The 17,300-nt window shown below is 37.0% G+C and overlaps 1 protein-coding gene across 4 annotated transcripts in view; it reads right to left on the minus strand.

Moving 5' to 3' along the window:
* Nucleotides 1-1,007: 1,007 nt before the first annotated feature.
* PDXDC1 (pyridoxal dependent decarboxylase domain containing 1) overlaps nucleotides 1,008-17,300 on the minus strand; it is a 34,087-nt gene continuing 17,794 nt past the window's right edge. For 3 of the 4 annotated variants that reach the window (XM_067305965.1, XM_067305967.1, XM_013940177.2), the window contains exons 10-23: nucleotides 16,466-16,514; nucleotides 16,261-16,362; nucleotides 15,938-16,063; nucleotides 14,540-14,590; nucleotides 13,251-13,314; nucleotides 11,719-11,807; nucleotides 10,877-10,982; nucleotides 9,572-9,743; nucleotides 8,812-8,930; nucleotides 7,623-7,744; nucleotides 5,447-5,539; nucleotides 5,260-5,356; nucleotides 3,873-3,977; nucleotides 1,008-2,986 (exon numbers count right to left, since the gene is read on the minus strand). In XM_067305965.1, coding sequence (XP_067162066.1) covers nucleotides 2,724-2,986; nucleotides 3,873-3,977; nucleotides 5,260-5,356; nucleotides 5,447-5,539; nucleotides 7,623-7,744; nucleotides 8,812-8,930; nucleotides 9,572-9,743; nucleotides 10,877-10,982; nucleotides 11,719-11,807; nucleotides 13,251-13,314; nucleotides 14,540-14,590; nucleotides 15,938-16,063; nucleotides 16,261-16,362; nucleotides 16,466-16,514 — 1,558 coding nt within the window. In that variant the 3' untranslated portion in view covers nucleotides 1,008-2,723. The remainder of the gene's footprint in view (nucleotides 2,987-3,872; nucleotides 3,978-5,259; nucleotides 5,357-5,446; nucleotides 5,540-7,622; nucleotides 7,745-8,811; nucleotides 8,931-9,571; nucleotides 9,744-10,876; nucleotides 10,983-11,718; nucleotides 11,808-13,250; nucleotides 13,315-14,539; nucleotides 14,591-15,937; nucleotides 16,064-16,260; nucleotides 16,363-16,465; nucleotides 16,515-17,300) is intronic. The other variant, XM_067305966.1, reaches the window with a different exon arrangement.

The raw sequence follows: 17,300 nt of genomic DNA on the forward strand, positions 1-17,300 counted from the left end.
CACTGCTTACATGTCTGAATTATTACTAGTTTGATGTAAGGATTTTTCTGTTGGTTTCACATGATCCTGTGTGAGGTCTCCTTGTTTTACTTTGGTGCTAGCAAGGTCTCCCCAGATCTTGAAATATTTTGAAATTGAGCCTGGTAGTTAACTAACTTCTGCTCTTTTAAACCATTTTTTCTTTCAAAACCTAAGCTGATTTTGGGGAATAACTCAAGACATTTCTGTCTTTCAAAATCCAGATGATTGGTGATGTAGGGTCAGCCTTAATGAATTATATTAAACCTGCAGCTATCCTGACCAGGCTAACATCAATTGATGTATCCAGGCATGGTAAAAAAGCTTGGAAACTGGACTGTCTGTCACAGTTTTACTAAGCAATAGAATTCTTAAGTAATAGGTAATCTCTGAAAAATCTCCTTTTTGGAGAGGGGAAGAAAAAAAAGAAAAAGTATGTTTCCTTCTCATTCTTCTTATAGGCCTAGTGTCAGTCAAACCAGGGCCAAGACCTTCAGGAGCTGTAAGTCATTCTTCATGACTGGGTAATAATTTGTCTAACTTAACATAGTTCTTCTAATAGTCCAGTTTTCAAAATTGTTTTAAACAACTGAAAGGGTGTAAGATATGGGAGAAGTAAGTCTCTCTCCATCCCTGTGCTTTATATTTGTATTTGTCCATGCTGGTCAGTAGCATCACCTTGATTCTCAGGGAATACCCAGCTGCAACTGTTTAAAACCCCATCTTTGCTACAGGTAGAGCTTTGTATCGTAACATGCCTTCTTCATTGTAGCTGTTTAGTTGTGTTTCTGTTGCTCTAATACTGTAATTTGATTAGCATAGATCAAGAGGTAGCAGGGGTGAGAAACTGAGACGGTTAAAGTCATTATGGTAAATTTTTTTCCATTTAGAAAACACTTTTCTACACAGAGCAAAAAAAAGTTGCCTATGCTTAGTGCTTACTGACATTTAGTGAAACTTTCTTCAATAGTAATTTAAATCAAGAGTAATAATTTGAAGAATCTTTATTGAAACATTTAGGTAGTATCTAAAGAATGAAGCTCATTCCAACAAAACTACTGGTTTAACAATTCCAAATATAAAAACATTAAAAATTAATCCTTATGGTGATAACTTTATCCCCAACAGATTACTCATATTAACATACTTCATTGCACCAAAAGAAACCGATAAGGAAGACCAGTCAACTTCATTGTTTTTGCACTTAGAAAAATTGCACTCTGATTAACATAAATTACCCCAATAGCAAAATTAAGCTTGTTTATACCTTCCCAGCCCCACAGAATCTAGAAGCTGAAAGTCAAGTCAGGTAACAGTACCAAAAAAAAAAAAAAAAAAGTCTTTCCAATCATCAAAGTCAGTCCTGCTACCACTACAGCTATCATGGTGTTGATTTACATATTTGGGGGGGATTAAAAAAAAACAACAACAAAGCAGGTTACTGTACTTGTTTTCAGTTCTGCAAGGGATGGGACTTAGGAAAAGCAAGCTTGCTTTCTCCAATGCATCTGATTTTAGGAAAATCAGATTTCCTTACCAGAAGAAACTATTGCAAGCTCCAAAAACTTGCAGCAAAGTGACTAAGATGACAATAATTCAGTGAGGAACAAAGAGAGACTTCTACACTTTAGTTTTTGATTTAGTCAAAGATTATCTTTCTTGTGCATTAAACAGTCCTAGAGATGATATGAACTTGTGCTGTAGTGTGACTAACCTATATAATGTCTTTGAATCTGTACAAGTCCTACCATAGGTAAGTTACTATTGTTCAAAAATAAGTGTTGAACCATCACAAATGTATTGGTTTTCCAAGCTTTACTAACAAGTATCTTTAAAAATACACAACAGAAAAAAACTCCAGTTACACTATATAAATGTGTTTGACAAGATTTGGTTGATAAATGGCGTGCAAGGGAAAAGTAATGGTGTATTGATGATGATTGATTCCTTTCAGTGGTAGAAGCAAGAAGCCATTTAGGCATGCAGAGGCACTATTGCTTTCTAAAAGGCTTATAACTCAGTAACGTAGTCCCTGCTGTATCTGGGACCTTTGCTGAATGGGTCAATTCATACAACAGAAAGGAAAAAAAATGGTTGATGAAAAAGTACTATCCAGTGACTCATATATACACAGGTGTCCATCCTTAATACTCACTGCACCACAACTGTTTGGCAATATTCTTTATAAGGGTAAAAAAAGCAAAATAGAGCTAGTATGACTTAAGATTTTTGCAGTAGAGGCTAAACTGAATTTTAAATATAAAAGGTGAATAATTGACAGTTTTTTTTTTAAATATATTCACATAAAATAAGATCATTTTACAATTATTGGGTGCAATTGTATGCTTAATCTTGTGTATGGCTGATCAATTTGTTAGCAACTATTATCATGCTCAGAATCATACAGGAGTTAACTGCCAATTTTTTGACAAATGTTTACACGCAGTTAGTTAATGAATCTCACTATTACTTTGGTGATACTGACATATACAGGATTAAAGCAACTGTAACAAGTGTATAGTAAGACAAATCTCTGTCCCGTTGGGGGAGAAATTTTTATAGTTGTGCAAAATCCCAGTTAATAAGTTACAGTAGTTGTTACTGTACTAGTGTGTGGCACTGTTCACATTTTAAATGCATCATTAATACCCTGCCTCCCAGGGCATGCGATTTCCTTACAAAGTCTTAAAGCCAGAGTGTGGATTTTATCTTTGACTTCCTTGTTCCTCTGCCTTAGTGCTGTCATTTGGTGATCTGTCACTCTGCACGGTGTCAGTTTCTGTAGTTGTGGCCTGTGCCACCTCCTGCTGCTGCTCTGTTTTTTCTGTCTCCAGCTGCCCTTGTTCTTGGCCAGGAGAGAGAGTAGGGGGTCTCTGATCCGTCTTCTCCAGGTCGTCACAGTGACTGACTGAGCTAGTCTCACTAAATGCATCAGAACTTCTTAAAGATCTTTTAAAAAATTTTTGACCTGTAAAAAGAATACATTTGAGGATACAATTGAAGAATACAGTACTAGACAAGGCAGCAAAGGCAAAGTGTACAAGTTAGTTACATTTTGCAGAACACATCCAAAGTTTACAACTGCAAAGAAATAGATTTTATTTGGGTGATAACTTGCACCCTAAACATAAATACCTGCTCACAGTTACAGATACATATGCAAGTCAATAGCCCCTGCTATTTTATCATGTGTAAACAAAAAGTTAAGTTTCAGATGAAAAACTCATTGTCTGCATGCACAGTGAAATCATTTTACAGTAAAAAAAAAAGTCACAACAGGATCATTGTCCCTCAGGAAAGATTTCTAGTGGGAAACCAATAATCCCAGGCAGAAAGCCAGCCAGAAGTAAGTGGTAAGTTAAAACAATATAGCTTCCCTGCCAGTCAGATCTGTATTCATTACTAATATCACTACAAAGAAAATGCCATATATTTAATAGCTTTTCACCCTAGAATGACTTTGTCTACAAAATTCTAGCTAGCAACAGAAATGCAGTTGCTCAAATACATGCATATGCATGATTTACCTGCTAATTTCTAGAAATCAATAATCTTGTATTTTAATATTCATGATCCACATAATATTCATTCTCATATAATATTCATGAGGAAGATTCTAGGCCACATAGTCCCAGAAAGAATTATTGGGAAAACAGATTGGGGTGTTCCATGCCAAATTTAAATTAAGGTTTTTAAGGAGGACTTAAAGTCACTTAAAACTGAGTATTCTAGTTCCAAATATTATGAAACATGGAAGACCATGCTGGTCTTACTGTATCGCGCAACTTGCATTTGTACCTGGGGCAGAATGTTTTAGCAATTTTTAAAAGTGAAACTAAGGAGCAGACACTTACCAGGAAGCCTTTGCTTTGCAAGGCTAGATGTAGGCGTGGGTGGTGGCGTAGTGCCTGTTCCTTGGGCTTTGGAGACATATGTAGATTCTGTGGATTCTAGAGAGCCTGTGGGGAAAAAAAATAGTGTAGAAGTAGTAAATTGAATATAACATCAACTAGTAAGGTTTCTTTTAATCTGTATTTAAAAGGTACGTAATTCTGAAACTGCATGTGCCAACTTTGAGCTGAAAGTGCCACTCTAGGGTAGGAGGTTTCTGAGCACTCAGGGACACGGATATTGAGACTACAAGAAAAATGAACAAAGTCCCCCTGACGCTCGCTTCACAGCACTGCTATAATCCAATATTCCTCCTTCCCCTCCTCCACTAGAGACTTGACACATGCCCGCTGCAAGCTACGCAGCTACTCTGAGGCTAGCTCCAAGTGGGGTAAGAGAGTCCCAAGGAAGCCTTGCTGTTTTCTGCCACAGGAGCCTCTCAGTCAATGAATCAAAAAATCCAAAAGGGAGGAGGATCCCAAATGCAACAGAAAGCTAGGAAGAAAGGCTGTTTTTACATACACATACGCTACTGTGCTAGATCTGACAGACATTTTTCTGAGTTCAAGATTGCTCTTAAGACTCTGCCTTTTTTTTTTTTTTTTTTTTTAATACAGTGAAAGTTTATGATTCCAGAGCGCATTGGGCTGGTACCTCAAGGAGGAGCTATAGATAGATCTTTTCACATCAACACAGACATCAATTACAGATGTATCCAAATAGAATAAATATTTTATCTTTTACACTAAAAAATTCCATTCATTACTGTCTCCCACAAAGCCATGTTCATACAAGGCCTCATTTCGTTTTAGCCTGTCCTTTTTTTGAGACTCTTCATTATTTCAGCATGCAAATTGGTACTTTATCAATACGGCAATAGTTAGATGATATCCGAATTCAGGATTTCAGGTGGAGAAATCACATTTAAGTAGCACAGCAAAACATCTGAGTGACACTTTGCAAGCACTCTCAAGCAGACGCACATGCACATACATGGAAGGAATATTCTAAGACTGAATATTTCTTATCCTGCAAGCTTATGTATTTATAAATGTAGCATAAATCCCAAAGAATGTACACTTCTGCAGAGTACGTACCCAAAAGTCATATAATGATTCCTCTCTTAATGATTCAGCATGCAAGAACAAAATGTAAACTAGGCAAGCGAAGTTAGAAGATTTTCTCACTGGGTGTTAGAGAAGTGGTGCAGAGGCTGTTCTTTTACATCCTGAGGGTGGATTATGTCACTCATGTACAGATCAGCACAAGCAAGTCTGTTGCAATTTTAGTATAAAATTAGAAACATTTAGAATGACAGTGTAATATGGCTGCAGATGCACTTGGTCCTACCTGCTGTTAAATTAAATGTTCTTCCCTTTGGAGAGGCTTGGAACGGAGAAAACCAGTTCAGCACAGAGCCTACTACCGGAATTTGTCGTAACAGCCCCTGTGAAGTACACAATTGAACACTGCCTGGTCAACAAGCCTCCTATGTTGTCACAAGTTAGTTATTACAAGTTACCTAACCTAGCCTTACCTCTTCCAGAAGTCGTTCTTCGTTTGCTTTCTGAAGCTGAAGTTGTGCTTCCTGTATCCCTTTTCTAACAACTTCAGTCATGTTTTCCAAAAGCTAATAAATAACAGAAATGACACATACATTATTTGAAACTGTCTTTTCAGTTCAGGTTTTGAAGATTTAAACACAGTAGCCAGATATTTTTCTAAATTAAGTTGTAAAAAAATATACCCAGAGGACAGAACATAATTTTTAACAGAGATGGCACATATTTTTCTTTTACTTGGAAATGACCCTGTAACCCAAATTCTTCAAAAGACTACTTAGTGCATCTGAGGCACATTTATGTGCTAAAACTGAAACTGAGTGAAGAATTTTTAGCTTTCTCAGATACAGTTTGATTTCTAGAAGTGCCTCGGACTGAACCAGCCTCACAGTCTTGTAAGCAAGTCTGAACAGGTATGTGCCAGTCTAGCTACAGGCTCAACTAGGTTCCTCAAACTTAATACCTGCCTGCCAATCTGACCCCTGTGGCACAGGAAGCATCAGTGACCTCCAACACTGCAAAGAACAAGCAGCTTATTTAGAGCCTGCAGGGAGGATAAATGGTGAAAAACAAGAAATCAAAAAACAAAGCCACGATTTTGTCATGTGCAAGACAAATGCCAGTATGTGCAATTTACAGAGGCTTTAATATTGCGCAAGCCCTAGATAACAGGCACTTGCTCCAAAGAGCAAAAAACTTGGGCCACTGTCTGTTAAAATCAAGAGGGACAAAGGGGAAGCGGCTCCTCTTCTCTGCAGCAAGGCAAGGCAGGAATTCTTGCAAGACAGGCAAGAAACTTTCCCGTTTCTCTAGAGGTCTGATTGCTCTCTTCCAGATCTATCACTAAATTTGCAGAGAGGATCATTGCAGCAAGCCGAACACCCCAGCTGTAACCCTGGTCATGGGCGGGGGGGAGCTGTGCGTGCAACGGAGCTGCAGCTGGTGGACACTGAAGGGCCACTGTGTTTTCCTCTTGCAGTAAGGATGTTTCTGTCCTAAATTTTCTGCCTTTTGAGTGTACTTTACTAATATATCCTTAAGGGCTTGCTGATTCTGGAGCAGTCTTTTCTAAAAGCTTCCCTCTTGTATCAAAAGATCACTGATCTAAAAAATGAAAGAGTCTCATTCTCACAGGTTAGTTCTGCTTCTCAATTTTTGGATCAAATGTGTAAGGTCCTTGTAGTACTACAGATTTATTCTAGCTGGATTCCAAGGACTGTGCCTTTCCGAGGTCCTCCACTACCTTTTTCCTCCCGAGAAGCTTCAGGATTCGAGACTGGCACATATTCCAGAATTCAGCTCCTGATCTCTCAGCTACAGCAGTTACAGAACTGAAGCAACCCAACAGCCAATCCATCTTTCAAAGTCTCACCCTCAAAACAGCACAGGCAGTCAAGAGTGGGTAGAAAACAGTCTCCAGAAAACATTGCCATAAATAAATAAATAAAATCATTGCTGAAATGAACACTCCCATGGGCAGAAATATGCAAAGCATTTCTGAAATTCACTTTGTTGCTTAGGTGAGGAGGTGCCCAGCACCGGGGGTGCGAAGGGCAGCCAGCCATTCAGTCCCGCTGCAGCACTGTGCAACAGTGGGGAAGCGCAGGTCACGTAAGAATTCTACCAGGTATTAAAAGCTACAGATATTAAAGAACAAACCATAAATCAGGTAAATGCTTGTACCAAAAAAAAAAAAAAGAATTACATCAGCATTATTACTTTAATGACTAATTTGTACATCCAGTTTCTAAGCTACTGATTTAAAAATTTTCCCATCTTTTAGGGCACGGTCTTATCTTACAGCTGATAGAAACTGTCACAATCCCACTGCATTCAGCAGCGATAAGAAACAACACCAGCGGATAATCAACACCTCCTCCCACTTTTTTTTGACAACTGTAGTAATAAAATGAGCTTATTTCAGTACAACTGAAGTTTGCCATTAGAAAGAACTACTGAACACAGGAGTGTGAACATAAATCAGGATATCCTCAGAATATCATACTCCTATAACAAAAGTTCTTATTGTGTGGACACAAATCATAATTTCCACAGTAATACAGTTTGTTGTTGGCAAGTACAAAGAGCAAAAGAGCATCCTTAAGCCCACATGAAAAAAGTGCTGAAATGCTGTGATTTATTAATACATACTCGTGAATTTTCTTCAATTTCTCTGCCTGTTGCTGCAATAGTTTCAACTAACTCAGACACATCCAAATCCTCAGTTACCATGCCAATATAAATGCAGTTCTTCTCTCCTCCAAATTCTGGGCCTGTGCACAAAAGAGAATTAAGTGTTTGTGATGTATCAAGTACATTCTCACAACAGGTACCACGTGCATGCGCATGTGTGTGTTTATGTGCATGCATACGTGCAGAAACCCTTCTGCCCCCCCCAACACACACACTTCAGGAATTAAGTGCAATATCAGCATATGTCTAAATTATGCAAACCATAAAAGCTCAGTCCTGAGGGTCTTCAAAGAGAGAAAAGAAAACCAACCACATCTAATCAACCAGAATAGCTGATATTGTATACAGACAAGGAGTTACAGAACAAAAAGCAGTGTTAAAAATGCTTGATACATTATTTTTGGCATCTACCAATTATTTGGTTCCACAATTCAAGGACACTTGAACAACTTTTGAAAGCTGAATAGAAAGGATCAGAGTTATGAGTAACCAAAATTAATACGTTTTTTTACAGCTATACTGTGGCATTATTTACCAGTGAAAGTGCTGCTAATAATCATGAAAGTCACCTGAAGCTTTTAATCTAACCACAGAGGGCAGTGAACTGGCCAGCAGCTTTTGAATGAGATTTGCTTTTCACTACAAACACCACTAACTTAGACCTCTCTCCTGCCTGGTACATATTTTAACATTTTTAGTGCATTTTAGGTGTGTTCCACCCAGCACAGCATTGAGACTCGCTGCTCTTCATTAGCGCTCAGCACCCAAAAGCACTTTGAATTTCCTTTTTCATATGATGGAGATACTTCCTTTCCTCCTCCTTTACAAAGGGGAACACTGAAGCTTTTCTGCTTTCTGACAAAGAAACCCTTTTTGGTCTAGTTGATCATACCTCAGTTTTCACAAGTATTTCTGCAACTAGCGCAGCTTGCTCACGCTGCTGAGCGCACCTCCTGCATTAAATTTTCCAACTGAAACAGTGGCAAGGAGGAGACAAAGTTACAAATGTTGTTTCTAGAGTAACTATACAGCAGTGTAATTTTACGTTATATTACAACAATCTATTTACAAATAACCTGTTGTAAGATAACAGAGCTACTAAGATGACTCTTAGCTTGAATGTAAGTTTATTAAATAGCATAGTTACCCAAAGAAAAAGACAGATCCGACTCCAGTTCATTTAGTTTTTTCAGAAGTTCTGTGTTAATTTTTTCTAATTCTTTTTCTTGTTTGTCATCATTCTTCCCATCACTGTGATAGCTGTATCTTCAAAAGCCAGAAGACAGTAATTTCACTTTACAGAACATACAAAAATATATAAGCAGAGCTGTACACCTAGCATGCTTCTGAAAGCTAGTGTATTCTATGAAACCAAAAACTGAGAGCAACATGACAGCTTAGATTAACAAAGTTATCAGCATTTGTAAGCGGAGATTTCGGGTGTGTGTGTGGGGGTTCCTGCTGCAAATTTGACTGAATACAATAGATTTTTAGGTAATATATTGATGATATACCAGTTGTTTTGAATATAGAGAAGCCTTCCCAACAGACTATCTCAAGCGATCAAAACAGACTTGACTTTCTTGGCAAATGAATGAATCCCACTGAAGATAAAAATGCGTGCTACCTTCGGCTATACCCTGTAGGATCCACCTGCATTTTACAATACCATCTAACAGACCCACAGGCTACTTCCAGTATTTGAATTGAAGAGCTGCTTTTGCAAAATTAGGGCAACAATTTTTTTACAGTTCACTCTATTTATTTTTTATTATAAAGAAAATGGTTTCTTGTTTAGTAGCACTCAAAAGCTTCAACTGGGTGCAAAGAGAGATATTAACCAGCAAACAATACATCAAAATCACTACTCAAGAGACCCTGTATTCCTTTCTGTTAATGCACTTTACCTTACAACCCCTAATCCTGGCCAGCTGAGATCTTCAATATACAACAGGCCTACTGTTCTTTTCACTTCTTGCTCAAATTCCTCTCTCAGTTGCAGTGTACTTGTTAATACCGGTATCTTCATTTTTAAGCAGTCTACTAGCTGATCAACATCTTGTATTTCAGTTCCTAAAACTGAAGAGCTGATGTGTTAGTAGGTGACAGACATGAACGGTCAGACAGACTACTTGTATTTAATTCACCCATTTGTTTGTAAAGAAACCACTTTACAAGTCAATCCTAATATAATTTACAAGTGGCACTGAATTATCTTGATCTACATATAAGACTCTTTTCTTCAGTAAGCTATCCACTGATACATCAAAATGGCTAAAGATTTCTGAAAAATAAGCTAGTAAAAATAAGGATTTTCTTATGTTACATACTAATAAGGACTACATCCTTTTCTGTTATGTCAACAGCTAGCGTCAGAAAAATCTCATCCCATAGCCAAACAGATAATGAATTAGCCCCCATTCTGCTCAAGAACTGACAGCATCACCAAACAATATTACTCTAAAGTTTAATTTTCTATGTACACCAGAATCCTCTCACATCTGCATCGAGGTATTTTGATAGCTTAAGCTGTTCACCCCACCCAAGAGTTATCACTGCTAAAAGGAGACACCACGCATCAGCTGAGCCCCAGCAGGCTGCCCTGTGCATACGCTGAATGCTCACAAAGTATGTGTATGGTGCTAGCTTAAACATCGAGTTTAAGACACTTTCCAGAAAACAGATTTCCTTTCCCCCCCACATCGGTAGTTACAAAAAACCCCTAGAGCTTTAGTAAATATTTCTAGTTAATTACTTATAACTGAACACCAGCTCCATTCCAGTGTCCAAACATCCGTGTAAGAAAGGTCAAGTATCTTCTCCTTGTGTTAAGCAGCTGAGAGGAGGAACAATGAGGATGATTCATCCCCAGTATTTCTTTTTATAGCTGTCAAAAACAGAGAGCTCCTCCCCTTGCTTTTCCTAATGAATTTAAAAATAATCAGTAAAAGTCTGTCTCTGCAGATGTAGTGAGGCAATGTCAGGCAGAACAGCTGAGCTACCTCTAACGCAACTGCTGCCAAGGCATGGCAGCATGCTGAGCTGAGATAGCTTTATTTAATACAATTTAAATTCAAGATAAGAAAAATGCTCACCATGGGAGAATATAGTAAAGAGTTTCTTGAGAATATCCACTTTTATATCAGTAGATTGCAGTACACTTTCTATAACAAATTCCATTCTTACAAATGGCTGAATTAAGTGAATGTTACCTGCAGAAGTCATTAATGGGCTGAAACGCACACAGGTGCCTTCATCTTCCAGTTCCACCACATCGACTCCACTGGCAGGAACCAGCTGTGCCAGCTGCTCTCCTAGCTGAAGGGATTGGCGCAGTTAAAGAAACATAAAGAGCACGAACCTCCTGCAGTCACTGATTCAGGTTAGACTGTTCCCACAGTTTAAGAGAACCACATGCTAAACAGCTTTCTCTGAATTTCTCAAAATTCTACAGTTATTTCTTGCAGCAAGAGTACATTAGCTTGCTGGTAATAAAGCAGAGTTAGACATGTACTTGAAGTTTTCACAATTTTAAGTAAGCTGAGTGTTACAAGTCAGAAGTTTCCTCAACACTATCATCACATGCAATATGCCACGATTACGAAGCAATTAATCCAAAACAGTTATGCGCTCAGTTCTCTGAAAGTGCACGTTTCTAAAATCAATTCTGTTACGATCTGGAAAAGAAAGTCTCTTCATGAATACACAGACATTGTCAATGGGATATCAAGTTGATTAAAGAGTTCTAAAGTTTCCAAATACACCCACAAGCCTCTTCTACCCCCAGATTTCCATTATCAAAAGTTTAAGATTCAGTAATAATTTCAGTCATAATTAATTTTTACTTGTAAAATAATCACAAATGTGAGAACAACTGTGCTTCAGAACAAATTCCTCTTTTTATCCAAAATGCGCACTAGTTTTTGCAAAGGATAACGAATCAGAAATAACTACCAAGCTAGCTTACTGAAAGCTTTATAATTACCAATGAACCCCTAGAAACATTCAACTCTCTCACTTCTTTTTTCCTAAAGAGAAAAACATCCATTCTTACCCACTGATTGAAAGTGTCGTAAACATGTCTTTCATTGCTTATTATGGGGTGCTGAATAGTTGAGGCCTGTGCAGCATGCAGGGTTTGATCTGAATCCAAAGATACAAGAATCACAGAAGTGGATTTTTATTTAAGTAAACAAAAGGCAACCTAAAATTTAGATAAAACAATTAAATTTCCTAGACAATGTAAAACATCTAGACTACGTATTGGACCTCAACAAAAATAAAGTGGGATTTTTTTTAAAGGTATGATGAACATGACACATATGAGGAGTAAAACAAAAAGTGGATATATTAATTTTAAAAACAACTAATAAAATACTTCAAGATTTTGAAGTTCAAATATTCCCACAGAAAACAGTGTTTTCACAAAACAAACATCCTGTAACAGCAAGCCGCAGTATTAATTTGATGTGTTGAGCTACATTTTTATTAAGTTTTAATTATTGCTGTTTTAAAATAAACAAGAATAATTTATGACTATAAGCCCATTATACAATTTAAGGGTTATTTAAGGGTTACGGCATAACTAATTTAATTTATTATATAATTAATAAGTAATTTTAGGATTTATAAGCCCATTACATACACAAAATACATGGCCATGGTCAAACATTTTACATGCTTTTAATTTAGGTGGATGATTTTTCCCTAGTAAAGTTCTTTGAGGTCTTTTATCAATAAATGCATCAATATACAAAGCAGTCCCTCAAGTTATTTCACTGGACCGAGATGAGTAATCTTACCTTTTAAGCGCAACCACTAATCAGACTAAAAACAAAACAGCCCTCCCACATGCCCCACACAAAAAATGCAAAGACAATTAAAATCAACGCTCATAATATGAAACTTCAAAATTTTCTTAGGGGTCCTTTGCCTCATCGCAGCTGGGTATTTCCCCGCGCTCCGAGCGGGCAGAGACAAACAGCACCACACCTCTGCCATAACTGACGGGACCAAGTCGCCTTCCCGGGCCCGCGCCTCCGGACAGGGACGTTCTGCCCAGAGCTGCGTGCGCTGCGGCTGCTGTACCATGACAGGTTTTACAGAGCCGTTCCTGTCGTGCTCCCCTATTTTGAAAACTATTGCAACAGTAAACAATAAAGCACAGAAACACAGTTCTTGCACTTACCCACTAAAACATTAAAAGAAACAGAAACCCTGAACAAAACTAAGGGAAAAAAAAAAAATCTTCCCTCATCAGTAGACTCAACCGCAGCTTGCTGCGTATGGCGGTCTTTCATCATCCTCTCCCAAGAGCAAAATCATATGCAAATCTCTCTCCACTCAAGGAGGCAGAAAATGACTTGCTATGAAAATTTAAAACACTGCAGCTTAGCTAAAAAATGAAGTTATCATATATATGAATTCTATCACTAGATTATGACCTGTATTTACAACCTTTTTTAAAGGCATGTTACACAAGAAACATGTGCTACATAACATTTGCCTAATCAAATTAATTTTGGAAATTAATAGTTTCCAAAGCATGCAGAGGCTTTTTTCCCCCCCCTTTAATAAATTATATACCTCTATTTGCATATTCCTGGAAGAACTTGAATACAACCACTGGAGAACTCAGTTCATCTTCAACCTTAAAAAAAAAAGTGTGATAACACATATATAAAAGATTTAACACTGAATATTACCCTTTTAGATTGCTGAGCAAAGCACATCATTTTGTTTAGACAGCAATAACAATGTTCACGTTATCTCAGAATTAGAAGTTAACCCACTAAGAGGGGGAGTAAGCGTATCTGTAAACACAGGAAAGTACATCATTATTCAATTCAAGCAGAACTGTACTCATTTAAGCTATGCATAACTAAAGTTTGGGTACTATAAAGCGAGAAACATAAGCACATTCATTAATATACTGTACTGAAGAGAATGTATTTAGCTTTAAGTTTTTTCAGAAATTAATGTTTAAAGAAAATTCTCTTAGAGATTGCTCCAGAACCACTGGAGAACATCAAGAAAGTTCCAGCAGGACTAACAAAATTGTAACTGATTCCGCTTCGAAGGAAGGCAAGAAAAATGGACCAGGCAACTTCTGAGGGCAACTTTTGCTATGTTTCACAATCCTGCAAATACACCATTTATTTAGCTAGGTAGAAGGGGGAAGTGCTACAGTAATTCAAACTCCCAAGGCCTCCAATGATCTTTGGAAAACAGTTTTTGCAAAAAAGATTATTGTCACTCAATGATCCACGGAATATTTATTGACACAGAAAACTAAGCTGAATATACTTACAATAAATCAAGTGTCAGTTAAAACACAAAAAAACCCCTGCTGAACAGGACACCTTCTCACAAAAACTAATTGGAAATGAATCCATTAGATGCAATTTCTAAAACACTATTTCTGCTGGAAAAACCTCAGATGGGATAAGTGTTTTGTACATGGATTTCATGGTGTTCACAACATCATCTCAACAGCAGGGTAAGATGCAGTCAGAATATATTAGAGAGATTTATGAAAACTAGTTTCATAAATGTATTATTGAACAAATCAGTGTTTTAAACTAAAATCAACCTCTGGAAACAGTTTCTGGATGTTCTTGTCAACTTGACTGAGTAAAAGAGTATGCAGCAGTGGAACAAGTACAATGCAGAGGCCAACAGATGTTACAAACAGCCAAGTCGCACAATTTCTTGAACACTTGAAATTATTTAATTAAGAAAATATCAAGCACCTTCAAAACAATGGCTGTGTTTTATATGATATTTCTGAATAACTTCTTATGAATCAATGTTATTCTTATAATTTAATAGCCAAGACTGAGCTGTACAACCAAGGTATTAAATGCAAACTGTACCGAAGTTTTAATGAAATCCAGGTTTTTCAAGTTTTCCAGCAACCTTTGGCTCTAAAAGATCATGGGGGGGGGGGAAGGGGAGGGAGAGAGAGACAAATAGATAGTTTTAGAAGTTGAAAATTAGTCTTATAAACATTAGTCACCACTATCATTTCAATATGTTAACAATTCCCTATGAGATGTCAGTGATTCACCCGATTCTTATTTATGAATTTAGAATATAATGAAAAAATATTTAATATTTTTAGTAAAACACTGGCTACAAATTGCTTTTTGTTAAAATAAAGTCTCAGTGAATTGAGATAATATCTCTAAAACTTTACCAACTAAGTAAAGCACAGTGTGTAGCAGAACCAACAGTTATTTTTTTCCAAAGCTACCATAGCAACTGGTTATAATAGCTTTCCAAATTATTTTCATTAGAAAAGACATTCTTACAAAGTGGTCCACAACTATTAATAGACTACTATAAAAGCAAAGATCATTCTTAGATGCCTGAAATCTTAATGACTGATGATGTTTTGTCACACTTAAGTTTTTCATGCCAATAGCTTCTTCACTAGCCATTGCAGAAACTTTTTTCCCCCCCACAAAACAACCACAAACAACAAAACAAACTTTCTTTTTCCCCCACAAACAACAAAACACTCTTTGCCATTCTTCTAATTCTGAAGAAGGGCTGTACATTTAAGAGGAAAAATGCACTGGCAATAACCAGTGCTTTTTTTTAAACTAGCATATTACACTGGACCTTAACTTTTAATGAATAAGGATTCAACATCAAAAATAGTGCATCTGTCACTATATCTGAGGAACTGTTTTGAAATCCTTTGTCAAGTGTTTATAGTTAACACTCCTTATCAATGCAATGCCTGGCAGAGTAGGAAAATAAGAAAGTGTCTCTCTGAACAGCTTTCAACCAAAATAGAAAAAAAGAGAAGTGAGAGGGAAAAAAAAAAGTGTAAGCTTACAGTCTTGAAAGGACAAAGATTAAGTATTTCTCATGAAAAAAAACTAATAAAATATACAATTTAAGAGCTACAGCACATCCTTCCCCCAAACATTACTACTCTGCTTTCATAATTTATTCTTAACACAGAATGAACTAATATGCTAAATCATCAATGATTTCAGTATTTCCAGTTGAGCCTTCTACAATGCATCACAATAATTAAAGAAATACATTAACAGCTATTATAAAAATGTTCCTAAATATAACTGTGTTCTGTGACAGCCATCTGGATATCACTTGTACTGTCATTGCTATCTCAACTTTGTTTCTACTTGGATATTCAAGCTGTTAAATCAGACGATGAAGAGATTCTTAAGAATACTGCTTAATGCATAATCACAGAAGCCAAGTATTGGTAAACAAAGTGCCACCAAGCTGCTGCTTACCAGTTGCGAGGCGTGCTTTATCCTCTCCACAATCCCGTCGTGGCCCAGGTACTGCAAGGAGAGCCACAGTGGCAGGGCACGAAGCTTCTCTACAGGCTGACTTGATGTCAGCCCAGCTGCTAAGGACTAAAAAAGGAAAACAAAAAGAATCATGATTAGCTTTCCCCCCCCCCCAATTATCATCCATTCAATCAAATTTTTACCAATTACAGAATGCATCACAATAGAGAATCTTTTCCAAATTATTATTTAGATGCTTAAGAAGAACAAAACACTACACCACAACTCGAGATCTTAAGAATAATGAGAGAAGTTAAACATACCAAAGAAGGGTCCTCATGTCTGTAGAGTGTCACAGCAGGTACAGCTGGGAGACCCAGCCAGGAGCCCAGAGTAAGAGTCATGCTGTCACATTTTGTAGCAGCCTTAAGTTTATTATAAAACAGAATAGAAACCATATATATTTATTAGACCATGACCTTAAAATCTAGAGCACGTTATAAGGTTTCTAGATACAGTAAAACATACCAGTACAGAAGAGGAGACATAACCCAAAGCCAAAGTTGCCAAATTCACACTAGAAAAATAAAAAGATTTTAACACTTATTAAATACTTATCAAGACAGCATTTTATTCTTCAGTTAAATATTTCATGCTGTTGTGTAAAGGGAGGTCATTTTCATTCATATATTTTTTAATACCTATGCAGTAGATGTTGCTATTTAATATTCAGAGATTGAAAACCCAAAACTAAAAATTCATTTCAACCTAAAAATCAGTTCAATCTCTGGGGAATTCATCCCTCCAAGTCCCTCCCATAGTTCAGCACCAATGTGGTACCAGAAATATGCAGCATGCAAATATAACACCATGCAATGAAACATCAGGAGAGAGAGTCTCCACCCCAGCTTCAAAAAAAATCTAAGAGCACAGGAGTCTTCATTAACATTGTCTAAGTGGTTCCAACTCCTTTTCCTTTTGTTTTTTTCCTCCTCCCAGTTATGTTGCCCACTGCACTTGCAGCAGTCTTCTTAACAACCTTCATTAAAGTGTTCTCTCTTCCACATTCCATCCTCCTTTCTCCTTAATAATCACCATATAATGTCTCTCCTGAATTCTCCTGTAAAGTCTTCTTTCATTCATGTTCCAAGCTTTTCAAAGCAAGGACGTTACTACTTTAGTAAAAGTAACCTACACTGAAATAACCACTTCAGTTAGTTATTCCTGCATATGTAAAACAATCCAAATCTTGTATGGTGACAAATTTAATAATGCTCTACTAGCTCGTTAGCTATAAAACTATGTGCTATCCATTAGTCAGATTTTTTAATGAATATAGTTACATAAAAATAAATTTCAAGTT

Source organism: Apteryx mantelli, chromosome 16 (assembly GCF_036417845.1).
Source record: "Apteryx mantelli isolate bAptMan1 chromosome 16, bAptMan1.hap1, whole genome shotgun sequence".
In the NCBI taxonomy this organism is placed as follows: domain Eukaryota; kingdom Metazoa; phylum Chordata; class Aves; order Apterygiformes; family Apterygidae; genus Apteryx; species Apteryx mantelli.